Source organism: Eumetopias jubatus, unplaced genomic scaffold, assembly GCF_037043125.1.
Source record: "Eumetopias jubatus isolate StellerSeaLion01/CBP00866 unplaced genomic scaffold, mEumJub1_p1.0 scaffold_2, whole genome shotgun sequence".
Taxonomy (NCBI): Eukaryota; Metazoa; Chordata; class Mammalia; order Carnivora; family Otariidae; genus Eumetopias; species Eumetopias jubatus.
The window spans coordinates 101,079,745-101,096,008 of NW_028274808.1; the positions used below are offsets into that span (position 1 = coordinate 101,079,745).

The window sequence follows — 16,264 nt, forward strand, 5'->3', positions numbered from 1 at the left end:
TTGTGATGCCTCCAACTTTGGTTTTCTTTTTCAATATTCCTTTGGCTATTCAGAGTCTTTTCTGGTTCCATAGAAATTTTAGGATTCCAGCTCTATGAGAAATGCTGATGGTATTTTGATAGGGATTGCATTGAATGTGTAGATTGTGTGGTGGAGAGTTTTTATCAAGAAAAGATGCTATATTTTGTCAGATGACTTTTCTGCATCTGTTGAGAGGATCATATGGTTCTTGTCCTTTCTTTTATTAATGAAGTGTATCACATTAATTGATTTGCGGATGTTGAACCACCCTTGCAGCCCAGGAATAAATCCCACTTCATTGTGAATAATCCTTTTAATGCCCTGTTGGACCCTATTAGCTAGTATCTTGGTGAGTATTTTGGCATCTATGTTCATCAGTAATATTGTTCTGTAATTCTCCTTTTTGATGGGGTCTTTGTCTGGTTTTGGGATCAAGGTAATGCTGGCCTCAGAATGAGTTTGGAAGTTTTCCTTCCGTTTCTATTTTTTGGAACAGTTTCAGAGGATAGGTATTAATTCTTCTTTAAATGTTTGGTAGGCCTCCACTTGGAGGCCTTCTGGCCCTGGACTCTTGTTTGTTGGGAGATTTTTGATTACTGATTCAATTTCTTTTCTGGTTATGGGTCTGTTCATATTTTCTATTTCTGTTTCAGTTTTGGTAGTTTATATGTTTCTAGAAATGCATTCATTTCTTCCAGATTGCCTATTTTGTTGACATATAATTGCTCATAATATTCTTTTATAATTGTTTTCTGCCAGTTTTCAGAGTACAGGTCTTTCACCTCTTTAGTTAGGTTTATTCCTAGGTATCTTATTATTTTGGGTGCAATTATTTTTTTTTAAGATTTTATTTATTTATTTTGACAGAGACAGCAAGAGGGAACCTAAGCAGGGGGAGTGGGAGAGGGAGAAGCAGGCTTCCTGTTCCCCAGGACCCTGGGATCATGACCTGAGCCAAAGGCAGGCACTTAACCGACTGAGCCACTCAGGTGCCCCTATTTTGGGTGCAGTTGTAAATGGGATTGTTTTCTTTTTTTTTTTTAAAGATTTTATTTATTAGAGCACATGAGAGGGGGGAGGGTCAGAGGGAGAAGCAGACTCCCCGCCGAGCAGGGAGCCCGATGCGGGACTCCATCCAGGGACTGGATATTCTTTTCTGTTCTTTTTCTTTTATGATTGTATTTCTGTGGTGTTGGTTGTTATATCTCCTCTCTCATTTGTGATTTTATTTATTTGGGTCCTTTCTCTTTTTTTCTTGACACATCTGGCTAGAAGTTTATCAATTTATTAGTTTTTTCAAAGAATCAGTTTCTGGTTTCATTGATCTGTTTTTTTAGTTTCTGTATCATTTATTTCTGCTCTAATCTTTATTATTGCCCTCCTTCTGCTGGTTTTAGGTTTTGTTTTTTTTGTTTCTTTTTTGTCCATGTGCTACTGGTTTATTTATTCATTTGAGCTTATCATTCCATTTCTGTCTTTATAAGTGTTAATTAAAAATAGCAACAAAGTAATGTCTTCTTTTGGCTTAGGAGAATAAGAGGCTTCAACATTAATTCAGTAAACTAGGTTTTGTTTCTTGTTCTTTTTCTAGCTCCTTTATGTGTAAGGTTAGGTTGTTTGAGATTTTTCTTGCTTCTTGAGGTGGCCTATATTGCTATAAACTTCCTATTTAGAACCACGTTTGCTGCATCCCAAAGGTTTTGAGCCTTTGTTTTCAATTTGTTTCCATTTACTCTTTTGTTCTTTTATTTCCTGGTTGACCTATTCATTGTTTAGTAGCCTGTTATTTAACCTCCATGTATATGTAGTCTTTCCAGAGTTTTTCTTGTGGTTGACTTGTAGTCTTGTACCATTGTGGTCAGAAAAGACATACGGTATAACTTCGGTCTTTTTAAATTTGTTGAGGCTTATTTTGTGGCCTAATATGCGATCTATTCTGTAGGATGTTCCATGTGCACTTGAAAAGAATGTGTATTCTGTTTTAGGATGGCTGTTCTGAATGTATTTGTTAAATCCATCTGGTCCAGGGTATCATTCAAAGGCAATGTTTCCTTGTTGAGTTTCTGTTTAGATGATCTGTCCATTGATGTAAGTGAGGTGTTAAAGTCCCCTACCATTATTGTATTATTATTGATTAGTTCCTTTATATTTGTTATTAACTCTTTTATGTATTTGGATGTCCCATGTTGGGGGAATAAATATTTACAATCATTATATCTTCTTGTTGGATTGTCCCCTTTATTATCATATAGTGTCATTCTTTGTTCTTGTTACAGTGTCTATTTTAAAGTCTAATTGTCCAATATGAGTATTGCTACTCTGGCTTTCTTTTGACCTTCCCAGTCTTTAACAATTTTTAAGCCTTTAAAGCCTTTAAAAACAGTCTGTAAGTCTTGACATACAATGAGAAAAGAAATAAGTCAGGTACTATTTCACCTCCTCACCTCCATCTCTTCACCTTATGCATTGATGTCACAAATCTGGTCCACTCCTAAATGTTAGATTTGATGACATTAAATTTGTCAGTTAAGAAAAAGAATGAGTTTTAAATCATTTGGTATTTTGAGTTGAGGGTGGGACTAGAATAATCGTATCTCTACAGATACAGGGATATTGGTAGAGGGGAAATAATGAATTCATTACAGAGAGTATGAGGTGAAGTTGAAAGAGATGTTTAAGTGGGAGTACCCAGACATTTCTTCTCACTCCTCCTGATGAGTTACTGCATACGAAAAAGGTGTGTGAGTTGAAGCGTATTAATTAATGAATTTCTTTTTACAATTTCTGCCATCATGACCCACAGTACTTTAAAGCTCTGGGCAGTGGCTTTCATCTGCAGGAGTGGGTACAAGGAAGATACTGATATTCTGAGTCTAGGATTGCATGGCCTAGCCCCACTGGTCTCTTTAAGAGGTTTAATGGGGGCGAAGGGGGACTTTCCATACAGCTGCAATTCTAGCTATTCTATAGAATTGTCCTCTGTAGAGTCATGCCATATAGCACAGTGCCACTCCAAGAAAAATAGGTACATACCAAACATATGAAAGAGAACTGAGCACAATGTTCTAAAAACATAAAGGATAAAAGGAAAATAATTTTAGGTATCATCAGTATAAATAGTTGACAGGGATGAAGTAGTTGAAAAATAGGAAGAGTAACACACACCAGTTGTCTTTCATAGGCCAAAGAGGTTGGAGGAGTTAAGACATGATAATAGTTGAATCATAATGATCTATATTCTTCACATGTCTAGATCTGGGTCAGTTCACCATTCTTTGAAATAAACTATTTGGAAGTGAGGACTTCTCTGATACCACTTTAGGAATGGAAGATAGGGGTGCCTGGGTGGCTCAGTTAAGCATCCAACTTTTGATTTTGGCTCAGGTCATGAGATTGAGCCCTGCTTTGGGCTCCACACTGGGCATGGAGCCTGCTTAAGATTCTTTCTCTTCCTCTGCCCCTCCCCGAACTCATGCACGCAAGTGTGTACATGCATGCTCTCTCAATCTCTCTCAAAAAAAAAGGAATGGAAGATAAACACCCAGAGAGCTTTTTGTCTGGTGCAGTTCATGGAGTGTGAATATGTGTATGTCTTTTAGTGGAAAAGTTTGAATTTAGTTGTTTCAGAAAATGTTAAACTTCAGTTGTGCCCCAAATTCTACACTTAGTAACTGAAGTTAACATTTTATAGAACATGGGGAACATAAGTTCTCTTATTCTCTGTACCTAAGTTACCTTTTGGAAGGAAGTTATATTATTAATTATGTAAACATACTCCATTTTGGTACAGGATGTATCATTTAGAGAAGAATAGGGTTCTATATGTAGAGACATATACCTCTGATTCTTTATTCTCATTTTTTTACTTTGTATGTGTGTGTATGACATTTGAAAGCCAAATTATTATCAGCGTCTGCCAACTTGACCAGCTAAGGGATATTCAATTGCAACGTAGCCATTCTGAGCTTGTTTCCCTGATAAAATAATTTTTTCCCTTCCTCTTTAACAATTTTCATCTCTTGTTTTTATTTTAACAGCCAGACTAACATGATTGCTCCACTCTAAGCAGTTTTTCAGCGTTGGTTGAGCTATCAAATAAGAATCTATGTAGTTACTTGTTTATTAAAATATAGAAATTCATGAACAAACCTAGGTCAAATAATTTAAAAATTGGGTTGCAGTCAAAAAAAAAGAAAAGAAGGAGCTTCCCTGGCAGCTATGGCTGAACGCTCTTACCCCAAACCTATACAATGTGATTTTTTTTGGGTGAGTTATTTTTTTCCTTATAAAATCTGCCAAGACAAATGATTTAACAGGTTCAGTTTGTAGAAATCAGTTTCTATAGTGATATGTATTACAGCAGTTCAAAAGGAAAGAATTGAGTTGAGTTATACTTTTAAAACAGGGCAATAGTCAAAACTATGTACAGGCAGACCTCTTTTTATTGTGCTTTGCTTTATTGTATTCCCAGATACTGTGGTTTTTTTACAAATGGAAGGTTTATGGCAACCCTCCATCAAGCATCTGTCAGTGCCATTTGTCCAACAGCATTTGCTCACTTTGTGTCTCTTTTCACATTTTGGCAATTCTCACAATATTTCAAACTTTATCATTATTACTATATTTATTATGGTGATCTGTGATCAGTGATCTTTGATGTTATTATTGTAATTGTTTTGGGGCACCACACCCTGTGCCCATATAGGACCACAAACCTAGTCGATAAATGTTGTGTGTGTTCTGACTACTCCACCTCCCAGCCATTCTCCTGTTCCCCCCACTCCACCCGCCACCTCTCTGTCTCTCTGTCCCCTCGGGCCTTCCTATTCCCTGAGTCACAACAATCTTGAAATTAGGCTAATAACCCTGCAGTGGCCTTTAAGTGTTCAAATGAAAGGAAATGTCACACATCTCTCACTTTAAATCAAAAGTTAGAAATGATTAAGCTTAGTAAGGCATGTTGAAACCCAAGACAGACTGAAAATTAGACCTCTGACACAAAACAGCCAAGTTGTGAATGCTAAAGGAGTAATCCTAAAAGGAAATGAAAAGTGCTACTCCAGTCAACACACAAATGATAAGAAAGTGAAACGGCCTTATTGCTGATATGGAGAAAGTTGGAGTGGTCTGGATAGAAGATCAAATCAGCCACAGCATTCCCTTAAGCCAAAGTCTAATCCAGAGCAAAGCCCTAATTTTCTTCAATTCTATGAGGGCTAAGAGAGGTGAGGAAGCTGCAGAAAAGTTTGAAGCTAGTGGAGGTTGATTCATGAGGTTTAAGGAAAGAAGCCATCTCCATGACATAAAAGTTCAAGGTGAAGCAGCAAGTGCTGATGTAGAAGCTGCAGCAAGTTCTCCAGAAGATCTAGCTCAGATCATTAATGAAGGTGGCTATACTAAAAACAGGCTTTCAGTGTAGATGAACCCTGATAGATCTGGGCAAATTGAAAACCTTCCAATACAAGGCTTTTTCATCTACATTGAAAATCTGTTGTTTAGCGGAGCCTCAGAGGGAGTGAGCCGGCAAAGCAGAAATTGGTTAGAGGGGTCCCAGCTCCAGCATCAGGAGGAGGAGCATGGAGGGTGGGTTTAGAGCTGAGAGACAATAGCAGCATCAGCTTACTAGAAATACACATTCTTGGGCCTCACTCCAGACCTGATGAATCGGAAATGCTGGGGATGCTGCTCAGCAATTTGTGTTAAGAAGCACCCTCAGGTGAGTCAGGTACAAGTCAAGTTTGAGAGCCAGTAAACTAGAACACTAGGCTTCCAATCTCTTCATTTGCTGCATATTCACACTTGCTAATGATTGGTTCTTTAAGAATGAGAAAGTGCTACTTTTCAGAATCTAGCTGTGATCCCCCTCTGCCTCTAGCACAAATTCAAATTATATAAGACTTTGGTTTCTTTATGAATTAAATAGGAATGATACTCCTACTTAGGGTTTTGACTTCTTTTTAAGTTATAAACAGAGTATCTTTTGAGCAATAAAATATAAAAACAGTATTCATGTATAGTTCAGTGTTGTAATAAAAAGTATAAAGTGAGAGGTGCCTGGGTGGCTCACATGGTTAAGCGTCTGCCTTCGGCTTGGATTGTGATCCCAGCATCCTGGGATCAAGCCCCATGTCGGGCTCCTGGCTCGGCAGGGAGTCTGCTTCTCCCTTTCCCTCTGCCTCTCCCCCTGCTCATGCTCTCTCTCTCTGTATCTCTCGGTCTCAAATAACTAAATAAAATCCTTAAAAGAAAAAAAATTGTAAAAAAAGTATAAAGTGAGACACTGAATCATATCTAATTTCTGTAATTGTGGTATTAGGTGGAATTTAAGCATAAATGATAGCTACTAACCATAAATAATAATTAGCATTATTTTCAGACATCTGAGCCAGTTTTTCTCCTTTCCCTTAAGTGCCTCATTCTCCCCAGGAATAGTATAAAGTGTTTCTTTTAGAGGAAAGTTTAACCCTCACCACAGGCATATGGATACTCTGAAACACAAATCTGAAAATGATACTTAAAACTCATCCTTTCTCATTTCCTACCCATATATTCCATTCCTTTGTCCCTTCCCTATGATTTTGAGAAATAAAAAACTTAACAGTGGCTAAAGAACTGAGTAAACAGTAGGAACCTATTCATTCATTCACTAAAGATCACTGAGTTCTACATATACTATGTTGCAGGCTCTGTTCTAAGCACTAAGCAAACAGTGAACAAAGCGAAATTTCTACATCTGGAGCTTATATTCAAATGAGTAAGATACAAATAATAAGTGAATAAATGATATATAAATTGGTGGTAGGTGTTATTAAGAAAAATACATGGGGCACCTGGGTGGCTCAGTTGGTTAAGTGACTGCCTTCAGCTCAGGTCATGATCCTGGAATCCCGGGATCGAGTCCCGTGTTGGGCTCCCTGCTCAACGGAGAGAGTCTGCTTCTCCCTCTGACCCTCCCCCCTCTTGTGCTTTCTCTCTCTCTCTCTCATTCTCTCTGTCAAATAAATAAATAAAATCTTTAAAAAAAATACAGTGGTACATGGAGAAGGAGTGACTGGTCTTGCTATATTGTGCATTAATTTTTATATGTCCCATAGCCTAGCCCTCAATACATTTTTGTTGAATGAACAAATGTATTAAGACATCTCTATAGTATCTTCTGTCTCATTGGTAACAGTGATGATACTGTAGCTAGTGAGAATTATCTAAACACAATGTCTGTGAATTCTGAAAGGGTAGTAGCATTAAAGATTAGAATAGTGAAAATAAAAATCAAATTTCTGGCATTCAACCAAATTAGAGTAAGGGAAGACCAAGAAAGTCAGATCATACAAGAGAACCAAAAGGAAGAGGCTAGCAGGTCTGTACTCTTTTTCTTCTTTTTTTTTTTTTTAAGACAGGGAATACTTTATTCAAATCCATCAGAGAAATAGACAACTTGGGTCTATAACAAGGCGTTGTGTTTTAAAGCACAGGTCAGTAATTGTATATGAGAATATACACTGCTACGTACAGATTAACTGATCAGAGCACAACTTTTCAATGCTCAAAACAGAATAAGCTTCCCTGTAAAAGCAGCACCTCTGTGTCATTAACTTTACTATTCCTCTCCTTTCTTCTTCACCCTCTCCTTCCAACAGAATCCACACCAACTTCCTTATAATCCTTCTCAAGGGCAGTCATGTCCTCGCGGGCCTCAGAAAATTCTCCTTCCTCCGTGCCCTCACCCACACCAGTGAACAAGGCCCTCTTGGCATACATCAGGTGATGCTTGTGGTCCAGTGGATCCCAGGCCTCGGCCACGGCCACGTGGTGTTCCTCAGCATGCACACAGCTCACTGTACTTGAACCAGGCCTCCACCAGGTACCACAGTGGGAGGCTGGTAATTAATGCCAACTTTGAAGCCAGTAGGACACCAGTCCACACACTGGATGGTATGCTTGGTCTTGATGGTGGCAGTGGCAGCATTGACATCTTTGGGAACTGTGTTGCAGCAAGACATGCATTTACCATGGCGAGGGTCATATTTCACCATCTGGTTGACTGGCTCAAAGCATGCGTTGGTGATCTGTGCAACAGAAAGCTGTTCATGGCAGGTTTTCTCAACAGAGATGACATGGGCATATGTGGCCAAGAAGTGGATACAGAGATTGGGCATCAGGTTGGTCTGGAATTCTGTCAGATCTACATTCAGGGCTCCATCAAATCTGAGGGAAGAAGTGATGGAGAAAACAATTTGACCTATCAACCTGTTTAGGTTAGTGTAGGCTGGGTATTCAATGTCAAGATTTCTCCAACAGATGATAGCCTTGTGAGGTTTCCCTTGTATGTTATTGTTTTCTCTTGCTTCTTGTAAAATTCTCTATCACTACTTTTTGCCATTTTAATTACTGTGTGTATTGGTGTGGACTCTCCTTAGATTGCTTTTGTTAGAAGTTCTCTGTGCCTCCTGGATCTGGATTTTTGTTACCTTCCCCAGATTCAGGAAGTTTTCAGCTATTATTTCTTCAAATAAATTCTCTGCCCCCTGTTCTCTCTTCTTCTGGGACTTCTATGTGAATGTTTATATGCTTGATGGTATCACTAAGTTCCCTGTTTTCATTTACTGTTATTACTTTTTCTCTCTCCTATTCAGCTTGACTGCTTTCCATTACTCTGTCCTCCAGGTTGCTTATCCATTCTTCTGCTTCCTCTAGTCTACTATTTATTCCATCTAGTGTATTTTTAATTTCAGTTATTGTGTTCATCTCTGATTGCTTCTTTCATACGTTTTCTATCTCTTGAGTGTCCCATTAAGGTCCTCCATTCTTTTCTCAAGTCCAGTGAGTATCTTTATGACCGTTACTTTAAATTCTCTATCATGCATATTTCTTATCTCTGTTTCATTTAGTTTCTTGCTGTGATTTTGGACTGTTCTTTCATTTGGAACATATTCCTCTGTCTCCCCATTTTGTCTGACTCCCTGTGTCTGAGTGTTTGGAAAGTCAGCTACGTCTCCTGCTCTTGAAAGTAGTCGCCTTATAAAGAAGAGGTCTTGGAGTGCCCTGTTCACCAGAACTTCAGGGTGTTTCTTACATGTATTGCATATGCCCTGCGGTCGTAACTGAGCTGCCGTTGCATTAGTCCAGTCATGGCTAGGGTTTGGTCCCTATGTTGTTGTTGTGCCAGTCTGGGGCCACCTTGGGCTTGAGTCAGAATCAGGCATTTGCCAGAGGTGTGGTAGCACTGAACTGCTGGATACTTCTCCTTGTGTTATCTAGGTGGATGATGGGATGAGGTGAGCTTAGCGTTCTCCTACTCCACCATCTTCCCTGAAGTTGCTGTTATTATTTACATTGCTAAACCCAGTTAATGGGAATGTTTTTTTAATCCAAAATTATATGATCAATTAATTTATGACAAAGGAGGCAAGAATATACAATGGGTAAAGACAGTCTCTTCAATAAATGGTGTTGGGAAAACTGGAGAACTACGTGTAAAAGAATAAAATTGGACCACTTTTTAACACCATAAACAAAAACTCAAAATGGATTAAAGACCTAAATGGGAAGGGGTGCCTGGGTGGCTCAGTTGGTTAAGCGTCCAGTTCTTGATTTCGGCTCAGGTTATAATCTCAGGGTTGTGAGATTAAGCCCCGGGTCGGGCCCTATGCTCAGGGGTGTTTGCTTTTTACCCTGTCCCTGCCCCTCTCCTTCTGCCACCCCTCACCCCCACCCCACACGCACAGACTCTCACTCTCTCAAATAAATAAATCTTTAACAACAAAAAAAAGACCTAAGTGGGAGTATATTTTAATACTAAAAAAGGTGAGAAGATATACTCAACCCTCCACTGATCATATCTGCAACATTAACCAGGTTTTTCAAACCACTTAACTTGAGCCTTTCTACCGACCACTTTGAACTAACTGCAGGCTCAAGCTTTCTGGAAGGGAGGAGAAAGCTTTTTTCAAATAAGCTCTTTAAACTTAAGTGGTGCCACAAAATACCACAAAGTACCACAAAAATATATAGTTAATCTTTCCATACCTGTTTTATGAAATAATCAAAATCAAATTTATGTAAGCTGTTTTCAGTCCTTACATCTAGCATTTTCCCCTTCTAATAAGTTCATAGTTTAATCAACAATTCTATTTATAGTCAAGTCTAGGTAAAGATTTTAAAAGTTGTTTTGGGGAAGCATTTCCTGCCCATTATAACATTTTTGTTAGAAATAGAATTTTTGGTGGTAAATATAACATTGTATCAGGAAAAAGACTATAGAAACAACTTCTGGAACCATTTCAAAACAGAATCCCAAAGACAGTATATTAATGTAGTGATAAACTCAAAGATATATTTCTACATTAATAAAATATGCTTTCTAAATTAATCTCAAGTCTGAGCCAGACAGGGAATGATGGAAAGCCTGAATTCTATACCCACATAATCAACAGTCTGTGGAAACTGGGAATCATGCCATTGGTCTCCAACTTAGCACAGTTGAGAAATGGCATTCTTTATGAAGCACTCATCCAGGCAATGAGTGGGTCAAAAAGCACACCAGTAAAAGGTCCATAAACTTGTTTTATGAATGAAGTATAAAGTGTACTGGCTCCAAGCTGTAGCATGTTTATGAGTACATCATAATTTTTCATTCTACTGTTTTTATCATGTTAATAGATATATATAACAGAATGGTAACAGGAAAAAATAATCCTGTCAGCCATCAGAATACTGTCCCATGCCATTTCATATTTATAATTTTTTTCCATATGTGCTCTCATTCTACGATCGTATCTTCCCCCTGCCCCCCCACCAAAAAATAAAATGATACACACACACACAATGCAAACTTAAACTAATAAAATTTATTCGTACTACCCATGAAAAGCAATTACATTTGTGTACATAAAATCATTAACACACAGAACAAGAGAAATCTGATTAGACACAATACAGAAAATAAATGTGAAAATTAAAAATAGCATAGTTTAGTTATTAAATTTATACTGTACTTTCTACTTATTTATAGCAGCATCTGTAAGATTCCTCTATTTGTTAATAGTTAACTAGCAGCAAAATTTTTAAAATTACACAAATTCAGTAGATGTTTCCCTCCACTGCTTCATTCATACAGAATTTATCACATTAACCAAACAAAACCACTTCTTTTTCCTGAAGAAAAAGGTAGGAAAAGATTTCATAAGTAACCAGTTTCCGCCAAGAAGAAGAAAGGGGAAAGAAATTTGCATGCCATTACCAAAAGATAAATTCTCAACCCCTTGACCAATTGTGGGTGGATTTTGTGGAGTCTCTGTGTATGTGTTAGTGAATGAAGCTCTGTTAACTTTATTTTCTGACTTTTATCTTGCAGTTGAAGAATATGTGGAAGTTTCCAGGGGGCCTGTCAGAGCCTGGAGAAGATATTGGTGTGGACACCTTCCATATTTTTAATTGGCTTGAAAATGTTCAGGAAATTTGTGTTTACTTTTTTTGTTCTATAGCTGAAAATAAGATTTTAAATTACCAAGTGAGAAATTTCAGAGAGGTTACTTCAGGGCTAATATAAAATTAGCAGTAAAACTTGTAATAGTACAATTTATCCCACTAATATAAAAAATACCACTAGGAGCATGCCACCTATTCTGTTTAGGGTTGCTTCTAGATTAATTTGTTTGAAAATAAAAAGCTTTGCATATACATTAGTAAAGTTTAGCATTAAGGGTTATTTTGGATATGACTAATAGTGTTTCTGGAATTAAACTATAAGAAAACACAAATTCTTGACCATTTCACCACACAAGGATGAATAGTAACTTTTAAATGAACCTCAAAATAAGTATTCATAAAGTCAGTTACAGAGCAGTAGTGACTTAATGCTCCCCTATAAAAATTTTATCTATTTAAATAGTCAGGAAGCCAAAACATAGTAAAATGTCTCAAACAAGAAAGTCTCAAGTGAGAGTTCCCTAAAGCAACTTCCTGAGCTCAATATTTCAAACATGGAAATGTGAAATAAGCTAAGAACTCTCCATGTTACTGAATTTACAGTAAATAGAAGAAAGAATAAAAACGTAGTTTTCCTACCTATTCTTGACCCTTGGTTGGGTCAAATGCAGTCTGCATCATAATAAATCAGTAGATGCCTCATTTGATATCAGTACTATTTCTCCATGATTTTTTCCTCCATATGCATGTCCCCTATTTAGCCAACATTTATATATAAAGGCACCTTCCTAGGTTATCTTTAAATATTTAAAAATGTATACATACTTGAAACTTGATTTTTTAAATGTTACACAGATTAAAATGCCCTATACACAGTACATAGTCAACTCCTAACAAGCCATAAGTAAATTTCCTACACTGAGATAAATCCGTAGCAAATTTTGGCTTTTAGGTACTTACGGATCTTCTGCCTAGAGTCCATTGCTTGGGTCTTCTGTTGAAATAAAAGATTTTGTGGTGGTACAAGTGCTGAAGGAGAGGGCCATTTATTTTGGAACACCTAATTAATCTCACACTATCCTTATGTGATATATGAGTGTGTGAGCTAGTTAAATTTATGTCTTACACCCTTACCCAATCCACATGGGGCAAAAATCAAGCTACAGGAGGTATGTTTAGCTTCCTCTTCTGCATCTTGACTTCACAAATGAATTGACTTTTTCCTTTTGAGTTTTTAACAGATCTTGTGAATTTTCAATATACTTATATTGTAATGCAAATGAAGAAGCACATTTCCAAGCCAAGTGTGCATAGTTTCAGGTTTAAGTGTACTCCAGAATGCTTCAAGTCCAGATTAAAAAAAAAAAAATGATTTCTGAATTCAGTGATTGTGGTTGGCACAACAACCCCCCTGTTCAGCCATGAGGAGTTACAAGGAAAGCAGCAACTGGCATTCATCGTACTGCTTAGTAGTAGTATTCATTAAAGCTTTGCCTTAGAACTGCCTGAAAGCAGCTAGAAGTGATAACTGACAACAGAGTTCTGAAAGACTATGTCTGTCTATATTAGAGCATTTCTGTCTTATAACACAATAGATTAGATTATTCTTAACGATGAAGTCTGTTACCCAATAATTATCAAAATTATTTTCTTTAAGCTCTGTATTTAGGAAAGTATGTAATGTACTTTAGGAATACAGCCATCACAAATGTACACACATTCATATTAGCTCTTAAGTAGTAAACACTAGTTAACTGAAAAACACATTTGTTTGGAATCCTTCATTCTTTGATAATACTAGGTAAATGAAGCACTATTGTCCATAGTGCTTAAAAAAATTAAGGGGGGGCATATACAAAGTAGAATGCAATCTTCAGGCTTTAATATAATACCCTAATAGTACGAAAGTATCTACAAGGTTAAAAACAGAGAAATTGCCTTCCTAAAAAAATTTCATTACCATTGACAGGAAGAGACTCTCCTGCGTGGACAAAGGACCATAAAGCAGTGGGGTCTGCTCAGAGCTCATCAGTGCACCAGAAGCAGAGGGAAACACCAGGAAAACCCACCTTCTGCACAATCTTTCCTATTTTATTTCAACCTAATCCTATTGTTAAATATTACAAAGTAGAAATAACAAACTCCATTTCACTGTCCTGTAACTAAACAAAACATTGGGACATATTTAAACATACCTCTCAATCAGCAAAAATAAAAACAAAACCCTCTTGGTTTTTTCCTATGTTCTTTAAACATATAAAACAGTAAATGTTATTTCAGTTCGGCTTACAGTACATTAAAATAAAGGACAACAGAATAAAGCAGTTTATCTGCATAAAAAAATTTTTTTTTAATTCTTGGCAAAAAAGCCTTGGGGTAAAGATTTCCATCTTGAGGTGGAAGGAATCATTCATACCCTGGATGCAAAAGCACTTATTTACCCATTCGATTTCTAGTCAATGATAGGCTGATTCAAGTTAAATTGATCAAACTACCAGGCAGTGCTGATATCCAATCAACTGCTCAGGTGGACTGCTGAGTAGGGTAGATGAACTCACTAGTCTGTCCTGTGCCTCCATGATACATAAAAAGGCTAGACTCCAAATGAAATGCCAAACTCTGGATTAGTGGCACTAAGAGTTTAACAGAACCCCCATGGGTATTTTTCAAAGCGTTGAAAGAATAAAACATTTAAACAATAAGTGAAATCAGCAAATGATGTCTAAAATTTAAGACTAGTGCCAAATCTGTAACAATTAAATAACATGTTCCAAGCTGAAAATTATTTTTTTTATTAAGGAAGATTTTCCTTTTACTCACAAATTCTTTTATGTTTTTAGTTTAAAACAGTTAAGTTCTAACCATGTTAAACTATGGCAAATCTCAAGGGAAGGGGAAGTCAGCATGTAATTCAAAATGGCAGACAAATGTCTTATATTTTAGAACACTTTGCTTTTCCTGTGCGTATTTCCAGAGCTGTTTCTTAGGGGGGGAAAAAACCCACAAGCATATGTAGGCAATGAAGACAGTCTACAGTCAGAATATGTGGAAATTGAGACTTTTTTCCCTTGACTTCCCCCTCCTTGCCTATTCTTCACCAGTAGGACTACTGAGAAGGCAAATATAATTTTCTATTTGACAAACGAAACAGAAGCATTGAATAGAGGTCTTTGAACAAAAATCTATGCCTGTAGCAATTGTGAAATTGGGAAGCTTCCAGCAAACTTGAGCAAAGAAGGCAGCTTTTTAAAGGGTTTTTCTCATGAACACTTTGGGAGATGGTGACAGAGCATCACAAAATTAGAGAAAGTCCATTTAGGGGGTTCTTCTGGAGATTTAGAAAAAGCAACCGCAAAAACATTAATGGCAATCAAAATCTTGCTCCAGAAATTTGCATAATATTGAAAAAAACCTTATAAAATGTGAAACCCTTGTTGTATTATAAAATTCTGTAAACTGCAAGTTTTTTTTTTAATACTTTTGATAAAATAGTTCTTTAGAATCTCAAGAAACAAAAGAAATGCCAAAAACTACCATACTGGGATTCCACTGACAGGATAACTAAGGGAGCATAACAAAATGGTTATAAATGAAACTGCTCTAGGATGTCAGAGGCTTGACAGCCCCACCCAAGATCACTGGGAAAGCTTTGAACGGTTCACAGCTCAATACATTCTGCAGCTCTACAGACTTTTGTAAGGAGGAATGAATCACTTTTTCTCAATACTGATATGTTTAAGTTTAGGCAGTTTTGATGGATGATCACAAACAGGATAATAATAAAGAAATACGTAGGAATATTAACTGCAGGGACCTATGTTTTCAATTTTTGGGAAATAAGAGTCAGAAGAGGTTAAAAATGTGACCCCCAAAATACACAGCTAGGTAAGCCTATAAATAGCCAAAGAAATATTCAATATTTCAAAAGCTTCTAAGACGTACAGTGGTAAGAAAATAGTTTGGTGTTCCAGGATGTCCAGATGGCAGAGTTTATGTTGAATACTTCCCTAGGATGAAGTTGTTTGCTTTTCAATCTTTAGATAATGCTACTCTATCTGAAAATCTTTGATGATTAAAATTCTAAAAATGTGATCCTTACTGATTTGTACATCTTTCTTTTATGTAGGAGACACAGCAGTTCGAGAAGTTTTTGAAGAGACTGGTATAAAATCAGAATTCAGGTCCCTCCTGAGCATCCGGCAACAGCACACCGATCCCAGAGCTTTTGGGAAATCAGATATGTATATCATCTGTCGCTTAAAGCCACATTCATTTACCATAAATTTTTGCCAGCATGAATGCTTAAGGTGTGAATGGATGGATCTCAATGACCTGGTCAAGACTGAAAATACAACTCCCATCACCAGCAGAGTTGCTAGGCTGCTGCTCTATGGGTACAGAGAAGGATTTGACAAGATTGATTTCACCGTGGAAGAACTTCCGGCAGTTTACACAGGCTTGTTCTATAAACTCTATCACAAGGAACTGCCAGACAATTACAGAACCATGACAGGAATGGATTAAATCCTTTTCATGTTTTAAAAAATTGTAAGTAAATTGTACATGGAGAATAATGTGTGCCATATTATAAAAAGTAGTGGACATTTGGGGTTAACTAAATATCTGACTTTAATTTTCTAGTGTGTATAATTTTCATGAAGAAAACTTGTTTGACGAAAACTTGCAAATTTATAAGCCTCTTTTCAAATGAAGCAAATGTATGAAAAAGATTGTAGCTCTCTGTAAGCTTCACTGGATAAAGGCAAATGCAATACAAAAGGTGGAAGTCTATATATTTTCCAGGAATTTTTGTTGC

The 16,264-nt window shown here is 37.0% G+C and overlaps 1 protein-coding gene across 3 annotated transcripts in view; it reads left to right on the top strand.

The window, feature by feature from the left end:
- NUDT6 (nudix hydrolase 6) overlaps positions 1-16,264 on the top strand; it is a 30,732-nt gene that overhangs the window by 10,841 nt on the left and 3,627 nt on the right. The window contains exons 1-3 of one of the 3 annotated variants that reach the window (XM_028102286.2): positions 7,681-8,180; positions 11,375-11,429; positions 15,575-16,241. In XM_028102286.2, coding sequence (XP_027958087.1) covers positions 7,956-8,180; positions 11,375-11,429; positions 15,575-15,972 — 678 coding nt within the window. In that variant the 5' untranslated portion in view covers positions 7,681-7,955 and the 3' untranslated portion in view covers positions 15,973-16,241. Of the gene's footprint in view, positions 1-7,680; positions 8,181-11,374; positions 11,430-15,574; positions 16,242-16,264 lie in introns of those variants that run through there. The other 2 variants (XM_028102285.2, XM_028102284.2) reach the window with 2 other exon arrangements.